This window comes from Sorghum bicolor, chromosome 2, assembly GCF_000003195.3.
Source record: "Sorghum bicolor cultivar BTx623 chromosome 2, Sorghum_bicolor_NCBIv3, whole genome shotgun sequence".
Taxonomy (NCBI): domain Eukaryota; kingdom Viridiplantae; phylum Streptophyta; class Magnoliopsida; order Poales; family Poaceae; genus Sorghum; species Sorghum bicolor.
Window position 1 is genome coordinate 50,520,084 of NC_012871.2, and position 12,359 is coordinate 50,532,442.

Below are 12,359 nucleotides of genomic sequence, written 5' to 3' on the forward strand. Positions count from 1 at the left end.
CGGGCACACGATCAAAAGGGGATAGAGAACAATCATAGTTTTTCTTGCTGATGATCAGGTGCATCTCACTAATTGTAATTAGTGATCCTATATATCCCACTAATGAGTCCTGCTAACACACGCTTCTTTCTCGGAATAGTAATATGAAATGGAGCAGGCTTGTTTTCTCATTGTTCACACTTGATGATGATGCAATCTACCATCTTTTAGTTAGGACTATACGACTATAGGAGGTAGTATTCCATACTCCTGCTGCTGAAGAGTCAAGATGACCCCTCGTGCAATTATTTATTTATTTATTTTTAGATCGCCCTGCTCACCTCAGAGGACAAGTACACTACCATGGGCAGGGCAGGGCTATTCTGAAACCATCCACAGATGTCACAAGCAATCAATCAAAGCAGAATATCAGCCCACAATTTTATTGTTTCCACTTGCCAGCACAAGGGCAGAAGATTCTAAACACCTCTCCCTCTCCTTCCTTCTCTCTCTACACACACACTTTGCTTTTCCATCTGCTTTTCTCCTCCTCCACCAAAAATTATTCAATTTGGCGATTTTTTTTCTCACTCTAAAACCACCCAGTTTTCGGCTATAAATGCTCCCCTCCTCCATGCTTCAATTCCCTTTTCCCCTCTTCCCGAGCTCCCTTGCTAGGTTACCTTCCTCAACCACATTCTGCCCTTCTGGCCCTCATCTCTCTCCCCCTCTCTCTAGTCTCTTCAGTAACACCACAATTTGTTACTGACACGCCTTCAGTCTGTTGACCTGCTACTAGCGAAATTTGGAGACCCAGCCTTCTGTCTCTGAAACTTGGAGTTCCCAGGGGGGAGGTTCTGCCAAAATTTTGGCTTCTGAACATCCATTTCCAGGGGGAGGTTCTGCCAAAATTTGCTCCTGTGAACATAAGTTTCCCAAGGGGAGGTTCTGCCAAAATTTCCACCTGTGACCATCAATTTTCCAGGGGGAGATTCTGCCAAAATTTTGTGCACTAACCGTCAGTCTTCCAAGGGGAGGTTCTGCCAAAATTTTCTTCTCTCACTGTCACTTCTCCAAGGCCAAGCCCTGCCAAAAGTTTCTTCACATACATCATAGATATATACAACAAATACTAATTTGCAGGGTAAATAAACAAGAGTACTCTCCTCCTTGTCCTTGATGATAAGCTAGAAGAGAGGCCGCAGCATCTGTTTTAGATGTTGTTGCTCGTCCTGTCCGAGCACCTCCTTTCCCAATTCATGGTCGGTTCCGCCATAACCCGCCTTGTCCAGTCCTTCTCTGTTGTTTTCCTCTACTGGTTTTATGTCTTCTCAGTGAGCTGCCAGTAGTTAATCTCACCTTTTCAAGTTAACTAGGCGTTGTCTATATTTACCATATATAAAAATTAAGGTAGTAACAAAGAGGTACCTACACCTGACAAATAAGAGAGAGTGAAAAAGATTACACCTCAGTTTGCGAGAGGTGACTATGTCAAGTGGGACTTCGTCTGGGTCAAGCCAGGGGACCCAGAGTTCCAGGTCGGAGGATGATCTGGATCTTCAGGCCCAGATGGAGAGGAGGAGGAAGCGAAGGAAGGAGTCGAACCGGGAATCGGCTCGGAGGTCTAGGCTAAGGAAGCAACAACACCTTGACGACCTCACCTCACAGGTATATATATGTATGTTATTTATGTCCTACCATAACTCTATTATAATTCATGATTCAAGCATAGATCCAAATTAGTTTGTTCAATCTTTGCAATCCTTTACTTTTTATTCATTTAGACTTGCACTCGTATGCAGGTGAAAAAGTAAAACAGGTGACAACAAAGGCCCACTTGAAATATCTACCCAAACAAGCTCAATAATTGTGTTCCGCCTTTTCACAAAGACTATATACTAATCATCAATTGCTTCCTAGCTAATTTACTGATCAAAGCTAAAAATATATATAAGTCTACCATCATCACCTACTACTATTATCTTTGATTATTTATTTTTCACAAAATTACCTAAACATAGCAGAAACAAGCTAGGATTGAATTCATATCTCTAAGTGGTATAATATTGTGGCCAAAAACAGGTAAATCAGCTGAAGGACCAGAACAAGCAGCTCAGCATGGCACTGAGCATAACCAGCCAAAACCTTGTGGCAGTGCAAGCACAAAACTCTGTCCTTCAGACCCAGAAGATGGAGCTGGACAGCAGGCTGGGCGCCCTGACAGAGATCCTCTGGTACATCAACTCAAGCACCAGCCCCAGCACTGCTCCTGCAGATCCAGCCATGGTGAACAGCTTCACAACATGGAGCAGCGCCTCTGATATTCTTGGCGCCAACGCATGGAACCAGCAGCAGCCCATAGACCTGTACCAATGCTTCTAGCTCTAGCTCTAGAAGATGGAAGGTGGCTGTGGCATATGACATAGTGGTAGGGCCAGGGGGAAAGGAGGCAGGCAGCAGGCATCAAGTTTCTGTTCAATCATGTAGGGCCTTTGTGTCACTATTGATGTGTGCTTGATGCTTCTCCCTTGATTGTTTATTTTGGAGGCGACGGCGATGTTTTGGTTTTCTTGCTGTTGTTGGTAGAGCCTAAAGGATGGACAAATGACAAAGTTTGTCTTGGCTTTGTGTGACGTGAAGGCTGTTGTTCTCTGGTAGTTGAGGAGTATATATATATATAGGGGAAATAATATTGGGCCAGATAGTGAAAAGGAGAGGCAGGTGATTTGGTGGCTCTTGATATATAGCAGAAATAATATGCGTAATGATGATGATAATGTTTATTAAGATGTCGATTTGATGGCAATTGATACCCGCTGTGCCTCTCTATAAACCCTAGAGGTGGACTCTTGACTCTATTTCCCATCTTATTATGTTTGATGGGTGGTGATAATGTTTACTAAGATTTGGATTTGATGACTCTTGAGACTTTGAGTGCCTGTCTACGTTCGTATTGTGTGATATTGAGTATCTAGAAGGAGATTCTCTCTGAGTCTCTGCTACAAGTTAAGATTTCAAAAGAGATTTAAAAACTTTGTTTTTTGAATATATAAAGATCAAAATAGCCTGAGAAAAGAGCACTAGGTCAGTGCTCCATATAGATGCCCAAATGGTCTGCACGACATTACACTGCCACGAACATGCCTACGCAAAGCACACCTAGGCATGGACACGATATAAAAGACTAGTTATACGTGCCATGTCATGCCACCTGTTGTGCCAATGGTAAGACTCAGACACGTCCCTTATAGGCTTATACCCCTTAGACATGTCATGCCAGCACTCACTCAGTTGTAAATTTCACAAACATGTCAAGTTTTGTATTCAATTTGTCCATACAAGTTTAAGCATATATATGGACATCACAGAATCAGTCACATTGAGGTCACATGGATGTTCTCTTGATTTTAAGTATGGACACATGGATATTCACAAAGATTAAGAACACTATAGGGTTCATGTGCAAAGTTGGTGTTTGGAGATAGTTGACATAGTGTTTAGGTGTTTGTTTTTATTTTTGGTTGCACTATTAAGGGGTGTCGAGGCTAGTAACTTGATGGGAGTTCAAGCTGAGAGCATTTGGATGCACACACATGCTATACTTTCACCAAGTTAGGTCAAGAGTGACCCCATTGGATTGGTTTTAAGTCTACAACCACAAAAAGAGTTCAATTGGATGAGATCAGACTTAAACATGCTAAAAAATATGCACCAGATTGTGCATCGGATGATTGGAACTGTCCCAACGGATCACCCATCTTTTCAATTACTTGATACCATAGGGAAATCTGGTTATCGCTTGCCCATCTTTTCAATTCTTGTATAACCTATATTCTTGTTCTAGCTTGTACTTTGATCTTTGTTTGGGTGGAAGAACCTTATTTGAAAGTAGGTTTCTTTTTTATGCTTGTGTGCTCTTAGTCATAGGTTTTAATTCTGCAACTAAGAACCTTATATTTCTATCATTATGAATAAGTATATGTTTAGTATGATGGCAGTAGATTTGTTTTTAGCTTGACCTTTTTAGTCCTAGGTCTTCAACCATGCAAGTTGTGATCCAAACAAAACTCTTAAATGTTAAATTGTAATACATAGAGCATGCGTATTGCCTGAATCAAATTATTCCTTATCAAACAAGGAATGACCAGTGATTCTCATCGGCTTGTTTGTGAAGAAAGAAAGGGAAATATTATTCATCAACTCTCTCTCTCTCTCTCTCTCTCTTCCATTTCCTATAAACTTTCATCTTTTGTCTATTATACTGGGGCACCAAAAGTGAAGTGAAAAGATGGGGTCAAATTTGACCATGTCTTAGGCTTGGCTTGCCCACGTTCTCAACTTGGCAGGATGGTCGCACTCCCACATTTATTTTATTTAGTAATCAGTGGTTCTATTATATATTTTAGTGATATATGATATGTACATTAATAGTGAGGCATATTTGGTAACTTTATCAATCTGAAAATCTTTCTGGCTAGTCTGTTTGCTTGTCTTATAAGCCATACTTTTTCTGTCAGCCAACAGTGTTTTTCTCTTGTAATAAATCAGTGTACAATATTTTTCAGTCTAAAAAGCCATGACTAAAAATATTGTTTACTGATTTGACCGTTGGCTGGCAGAAAAATTACGCCTTTTAAGACATGTGTATATATTTATGTGTGTATGAGTGTTTGTGCATGTATTGTGTGTCTTAAAATAAAAGGCTTGGCTGAATTTTACCATGAGTTTGAGGTGCTTATGTAGCGTTGCATGAATTTCATCTTCTTTACACCTTATAAAAATAAAAAAATTCATGGCACGTGCAAAAAATGCAGATTAAGAATTTTTTTAATCCACAAAAGCGAGTCCATGTCAATAATTTCATTGTTTTGCTGAATCAAAATGAAATAGACATATAGTTGCAAAGTATATCTTTGGTTCTATAGGACGTCTAAAAGTTATGATAGGGTACTATTTGTTAAAAAAAAGAAAACGATAATTATTTGAGGAACAAGAAAAAAACGAAGTCGGGTACAAATACAACCTACACCTTTCTGCAGCGTCATTTTGAAGCTCTACACATTTTTTTTTCCAAAGCTTTCAAGTTTGACCATTTATATATAAAATGAAAATGGCACCTCATTGAAGGATAATATATTTTTTTTCTGAATGCATAGTTCATTTGGATTCATTGACCAGAGTGTCTGGCCACCCTTCCACAGATCTGCAAAACTAAAGGAGAGGAGATCCTTAACAACTTTCAGACAAAAGAAAACGGACACCAACTCTCAGAAAATAGCAGTTATCATGGCTGCCAATGCAATACCGGCCATGAGAAGGAGAAAAGATCTGGAAGACAGGCCAAAAAAGATGGAGAGCTCAGTGTCTTGGTAGGAACTGTAGAACAATGGGAGCACTTATCAACTTTTTGCAAAGTGGGATCCTGTGGCATTTCTCCATCCACCACCTTTATTTCACAAACGAGGTAGGCACTGTTAGTGTGCTCCCCCAAAAGCTATGTGCTCCACACAAGCACTAGTATGCAGATCAGCTTTTTGTAATTTCCCATGCTAACTAATTAAACATAACTAGATCAACTGAATTAAACTTCCTAGGCGTACTTCTTTTCATTTTTGAAAAATCTGTAAACCAGATCGGCTGGCTCTAGTATGTATGTACAGAGCAAACTGACAACCTCTCTTTATATATATTAGACCATGTAACATTTCAGAAACATGGTCTAGTCGAAGTGAGGCACACTTGGTGTAGTTGGCACATTGAACATCAATGATCAAAAGCACAAAGGCTGTGTTGTCACAAATGGAGGAGTACACGAAATGGGACAATCGGTTTCAGACATGGAAATGGCACCAACTGATCAGGATGAATTACATTACATAATGACATCAAGCCTGCTGATGGAGTGATGGCCTGATGAGTGTCTGACCACTCTAGCTTGTGGCCTATAGTGAATGCTTACTTATCTACTAAGAAAAATCTGGTATCTTCTACTTCTTGCCAAATCGGTCACCTACATGTCAGCGAGGCCTAAAGGTTCAGAATTTATGGCAAGGCCACATCAAAAGAGAAATAAAGAGGTAAATAGTACTACTTCAACCTTCAACAGAAACTCCCCTTTTGATTCTGCCTACTTTGCCAAACTAGATACAGTTGTTATATACAGTACATCACAGATCAAACCAAATTTAATTTTTAGCCATTGCACTGGTCCTCAATAACACAAATAGAACAGTAAAGAAAGATCTTGAGAATTTTCCTACTGATTGTTTGGTAGAAAAACACCAATCAATCATGCCAGATCATGACACATGGACGGATGATGTGGAGTGGACCTTGGGCTTCAGATCATGACCACCCATCTTCATCTTGACATGTGAATATGGTTGATTACGAGTACTGATAGTGAGGCAGCATTACTTTTGGATTCTAATAATCTTTTTTTTGAAAGATCAGGAGGGGCAAGGAGCCCGTACTGTTAAATAAATTAAAAGGATAACCAGGTTCAGTTACAAACAGAAACAAACTAAAAGCAAGGCCAGAAAAATCTTTTAGTGGCTTAGGTTTGGTTTGGGTTTGTGTGGTTTATATGTGCAGTTGTCATAATGTGGGCTGTGTCAGCTTATTCACCCCCATGCTCTTGCACATCTACTTAATTAACGTATCACTGGGTTCATGCTTTGTATAAATAACGTCAAGTCAATGAGAATCTTGGAGTAATTTATTCCAAAGGTCAGGTGCCTATTTGACTTGATGGTATGTCAATAACATATTAGCATCGTCTGCAGTCCATTACTGACAAAATTGATGAATGTGTAACACTGACAAAGATATGAGGAGGAAGCCAAAGACTGGTGTCCAGAAATGGAATCTCAACTCATGATTTCTCGAAAATGCATTTGATATATACGTGAATACGTGATACCAAGCAAACGAACTATTAAGAATTTTATATTGCATTAGTAACTGCCACCACTGCTGTTGTGCCATGCTCTCACCTTTGATGGAGTCCTTGCAATCAGAGCTCTAGAACTTGATTCAGTTTGTTTGGACGGAGTAATGCAGCCCATCAAGAAGGAAGCTTATACATTTTAGGGGCCCTATGGAACACATGAATTTTACATGAATAAGTACAGGATTTTCAAAGGAATTAGTTTATTTTCACATAAAAAACATAGGAATTCCAAAGGGGAGCATATGAGCTTTTTGGCCCCTATTCTCCTATTCTCCGCTTCAGTGCGTGAGGATACATATGTGAACACTATAGACTCCATTGTTGATGAGATGGACACTAGAATTTCTGTTGCAGCTCATAGAGACACAGACTCTATCTCTAATAATGTGGCTATAAAGAGAGCAGGTTCTCGAGGTGCCCTCGTGTCACACCCATATTTTAAAAACAAAATAGGATGCATAAAAGACTCATATGTGCCACAGGAATAGTCGCACACATAAGTAGACAAATCTCAATTGTACCATTGCAGTGTTTATTACATAGCGAAACATAATAAATCACATAGACTTACACAAAAATGATAATAATATTAAACAACACTCTCGACGGAAGCTCCACACAGGGACACTGCTGACTGGTTGACTCCAAGCCTAATACTCGTAACGGTAGTCCTCATTCCAACCATCTTCATTATCATATCCTGAGGTGTTGGGAAATTGCAAGAGTGAGCACACATCGTACTCAACAAGTATAACCAGGGGTTCATGAGGCTCAAATGGCTGACACTGGTTTAACTGCATTTAGCTTTTAATAGTGGATAGCATGTTTGATCATTGGATAGTAAATATCAAGGCAGCATAATTAATCCAATAACCACATGATCAATGTATACAAGAATTAAGAATAACACATATAAACAACATAATAAACCATCATTTATCATCATTAGTCATGTTCATCAGTGTCCATCTATTCCGTCAGTTTTCCGGGCCGCCCGTAACCGTGGGCACGGCTAGTATACCAGATTTAACACTCTGTAGAGGTTGTACATCTTTACCCATGAGTCGTGATTTACCCTTTCGCCTAAGGTTGCAAGTCTCTTAACCCCCTTCCTAGGGAGGTCGGCAGGGATCACTATGAAGCCTTTCAAAGGTTTCGTCTAACAAGTTAGGGCCATTAGATTCACTCGGCAGGCAGATATAGAGCCCCCCTTCCATGGCACATAACTCGCAGCCTATACACATGGACAGAGGCCACACTATACCCAACGTGTCTAGCCATTCTTACGCCATTTAAGGTAACCGCTAACAAGCTAGAAAAAGGTCCTCATACTGAGCTAAAACCAGAGCCATATAGCCCTCATGGTTGTAGGAGTTGTCCCAGCTTTTGCCAAGGGATAAGTCCCTATGGAGGGTCAAGATCAATCCAGCAAAAGCTAGAGTTTTTTCCACCCTTTATGTTCCAGTTGCTAGAAAGCTTATTTTATTGTTTATTGTATATCCAAATATTCATGTTACAAGATCATGGATTATTAATCAAGCACTAGCAAGAACTACCCAAATGCATATCCAAATAGGTAATCAAGGAATTCAGGATAACAATCATCTATGATTTTGCTAAGGTCATCAAGGTGGACACATGCATATGATAAATATTGTATTAATTATGTATAGGTAACAAGGATGATCCCAAGTTATACTTGCCTTGATCAAAGCTCTCCTGAGCCTGCTGGTCTTCAAAGGCTTGGTCTTGATCACCAACGTACGGCTCACCGTCTACATTCGATCATCAACCAACAACACGCAATCCAATGGAGACAATCATACACAAAGCAAACAAGATATAATTAGAACATTACACCAAACAGTGGTAAAACAAATATAAAAGTTTATCAAAATATTCTACGCAGCGCTACGATCACACAAACGTAAAGTTCACGGAAATCGGAATTAAAACGGTGAAGTTATGAATTTTCTAAGATTTCCTATAGAGAAATAATTAATTAAATAGGATCACGAAATTAAAAGGTTTCAAACTGGGAAAATAAAGTTACTAACAAGTAGAGCTCTTAAATATGAATCTAACGAAATTTGAATGGACCAAAACGGAGTTAAAATGAGCATTTTATGACCAAAACCATTTTAGTGGCAAACTTGTAAATAACCTAAAGCGTACTCTAGTTAAACCGAGGGGAATACGTTTTTGAAACGAGAAAGCGTACTCTGCGAAACCCGTTTTTGGACTGCGGGTTTATACCTAAAAGTTCCAGGGTCTCTTTAGGAAGATTCACCCCGAAGGGGTATCTTCTTTTCCTGTGCGTCGATCTGAAAATCGACGGCTCACAGCACTCCAAGGGGGTCAGGGGCGGCGGGCCGGCCGCCACGAAAGCCTCCGGCGCGGCGGCGCCATTGACGGCCGCGGGGAGCTCGCCGGCGTCGACGGATTTCGCGATTCCGTGCACCAAATCGTGAAAGGAAAACACCACGGGGTAGCGGAGCTCACCGGGGTCTCGCTGGGGATGTTTTGCTGGGCCGAGGAGCAAGGGGAGGAGCTCGCGACGCGGGGCGTTTTGCTCCCTCTCGGCGAGATCCAAAACACCGTGGTAGCCGCGGCTAGGGCTTAGAAGAACGCTCGGGTGGGGAAAAAAATGCGCAGGCGGTGCGATGAGTCTTATAGGGCTTCGAGGAAAGCAAATAGGCAAGGGATCGCGGGATTGATCCTCCCAGAGCCCTGCTCGGCTACGAACCGGGAAGGAAGAAGGGGCGCTGCGCAGTGGGGCCCGCCAGGCAGTGACTCACGGTGCGGGGCCGGCTCGTCAGCCGAAGGGAGAAGGGAGGGGAGATCAGGGCGCGCATCAGGCTTGTGTTGGGCCGCGCGAGGGGGAGGATGAGGGAGTGGGCTGAGGGGGAGAAACGAGCTGGGATGCGGGGCAAGGTTTTGGGCCTCCGCCGTTTTGGTAATCAGGCCGAGGGCAGGTGGCTCTCCCTTTCTTCCTTTTTTTTTCTTTTTTTTTCAAAACCTTTTCCCAATTTGAGCTTTTGAGCAACATAAATAAAATGAAATCAGCACAAAAAATCATTATGCTCCAGCATGAATGCACAAATAAGTTTCTATCCCTATGTTGGATTTCAAAAAAAAATTATTTGTTTACTAAATTAAATGCTCCCGAAAATGGTTAAATAAATCAAATTAATTCCTATTAATTCGAAATCAAATTTTGGGTGTTACAAACTCTACCCCCTTAAAAGAATCTCGTCCTCAAGATTGAGCGAAACTTACTCAAACAAATATGAATATGATTTTCTCAGATCATCCTCTCTTTCCCAAGTTGCCTCTGCTTCTGAATACCGATTCCATTGTACTTTGCACATTTTGATGACCTGACTTCTGGTGACTCTCTCAGCTGTCTCCAAAATCTTGACCGGATATTCTTCGTAAGTGAGATCACTTTTAACCGAAAGCTCTTCCAATGGTATTTGCTCCTCAGATACGCACAAGCATTTCTTAAGTTGTGACACATGGAACACATCATGCACATCAGATAGACTTTCAGGCAATTCCAACTGATAAGCTACTTCTCCACACCTTTGCAAAACTTTAAACGGACCAACATACCTTGGAGCTAGCTTGCCTTTCATATTAAACCTCTTCACACTCCGCATAGGTGACACTTTCAGATAGACATAATCACCTTTCTCGAAAGCTAGTTCTCTCCTACGTGTATCTGCATAACTTTTCTGACGAGACTGAGCAACTCTTAGATTATCCCGGATGGTTCGCACTTGTTGTTCTGCATGTCTAAGCACATCCGTACCAAACACCTGAGTCTCCCCAGTTTGATTCCAAAACAAAGGTGTTCTACACCTACGACCATACAATGCTTCAAACGGTGCCATTTTAAGACTTTGCTGATAACTGTTGTTGTAGGAGAACTCTGCATATGGCAAACTCTTATCCCAACTGGTTCCATACTGCAATGCACAAGCTCTCAACATATGTTCTAGTATCTGATTGATCCGCTCAGTCTGTCCATCTGTTGTGGATGATATGTTGTACTAAAATTCAACTTTGTCCCCAAGGAATCATGCACTACTTTCCAGAAAGTAGAGGTAAACTGAGTGCCTCTATCAGATACAATATTCTCAGGCACTCCATGCAAACAAACTATCCGCTCCATATACAACTCTGCTAGTCGAGCTCCTGAATGAGTGGTTTTGACTGGCAAGAAGTGAGCAACTTTAGTCAATCGATCCACTATTATCCATATTGAATCATATCCTCTCTGTGTACGAGGTAAACCCACTATGAAATCCATGCCTACTTCTTCCCACTTCCATTCAGAAATCTTCATTGGTTGCAACAGTCCAGCTGGCCTCTGATGTTCAGCTTTCACTCGCTGACAAGTATCACACAAAGCAACATACTCAGCTACATCTCTCTTCAAACCATACCACTAGTACTTCTGTTTCAGATCTAGATACATCTTTGTACTACCAGGGTGAATGGAATATGCTGACTCATGAGCCTCTCTCAGAATCATGTCACGAATAGCCTTCACTTTAGGAACACATATCCTTTTTCCAAACCACAATACACCATTGTCATCTATTCTGAATCCTGGTGCTTTGCCTAGTATCACATTCTGTGCTATCTCCTTTAGTTTCTCATCTTCCAACTGTCCTTTCGATATCTCTTCCTCTAGAGTAGGAGTGACCTGAATTTGCATTGCATTTACTACGATTCCTAGATTCAAATATGCAAATTCAGCACACAACTTCTCAGATTCAGGTGTCGCCCGAAGCTCATTAGCATATTTCTTCCTGCTAAGTGCATCAGCTACGACGTTCGCCTTTCCAGGATGATAATGCACATCCAAATCATAATCCTTTATCAGTTCCAACCATCTTTGTTGCCTCAAATTCAGATCTGTCTGGGTGAAGATATACTTCAAACTCTTATGGTCAGTATATATGTCACTCTTATGCCCAATCAAATAGTGTCTCCAAATCTTGAGTGCATGAACCACAGCTGCTAACTTCAAATCATGAGTAGGATAATTCAGTTCATGTTTCCTCAACTGTCTAGATGCATAAGCAACAACTCTACCTTCTTGCATAAGAACACAACCCAAACCCAGACGAGAAGCATCACAATAGATAGAGAAACTCTTACTCAGATCTGGCAATACCAACACAGGTGCAGTAGTCAATCTCTTCATAAACTCCTCAAAACTAGCTTGACACTTATGAGACCATACAAACTTAGCATTCTTATCCAACAGAGCAGTCATAGGCTTTGCAAGTTTTGAGAATCCTTTTAATGAATCTACGATAATAACCAGCTAGACCAAGAAAACTGCGAATTTCACTTACATCTGTAGGTGGTTTCCAATTCAGCACATCTTTCGTCTTACTAGGATCCACTGCAA

The 12,359-nt window shown here is 41.0% G+C and overlaps 1 protein-coding gene across 1 annotated transcript; it reads left to right on the forward strand.

Annotated features, from left to right (window-relative positions):
* On the forward strand, window positions 597–2,893 carry LOC8064675 (bZIP transcription factor 44). The gene is made up of 2 exons (XM_002459964.2): window positions 597–1,647; window positions 2,062–2,893. The coding sequence occupies exons 1-2, from the start codon at window positions 1,468–1,470 to the stop codon at window positions 2,359–2,361; spliced, it is 480 nt and encodes a 159-aa protein (XP_002460009.1). The 5' UTR covers window positions 597–1,467; the 3' UTR covers window positions 2,362–2,893.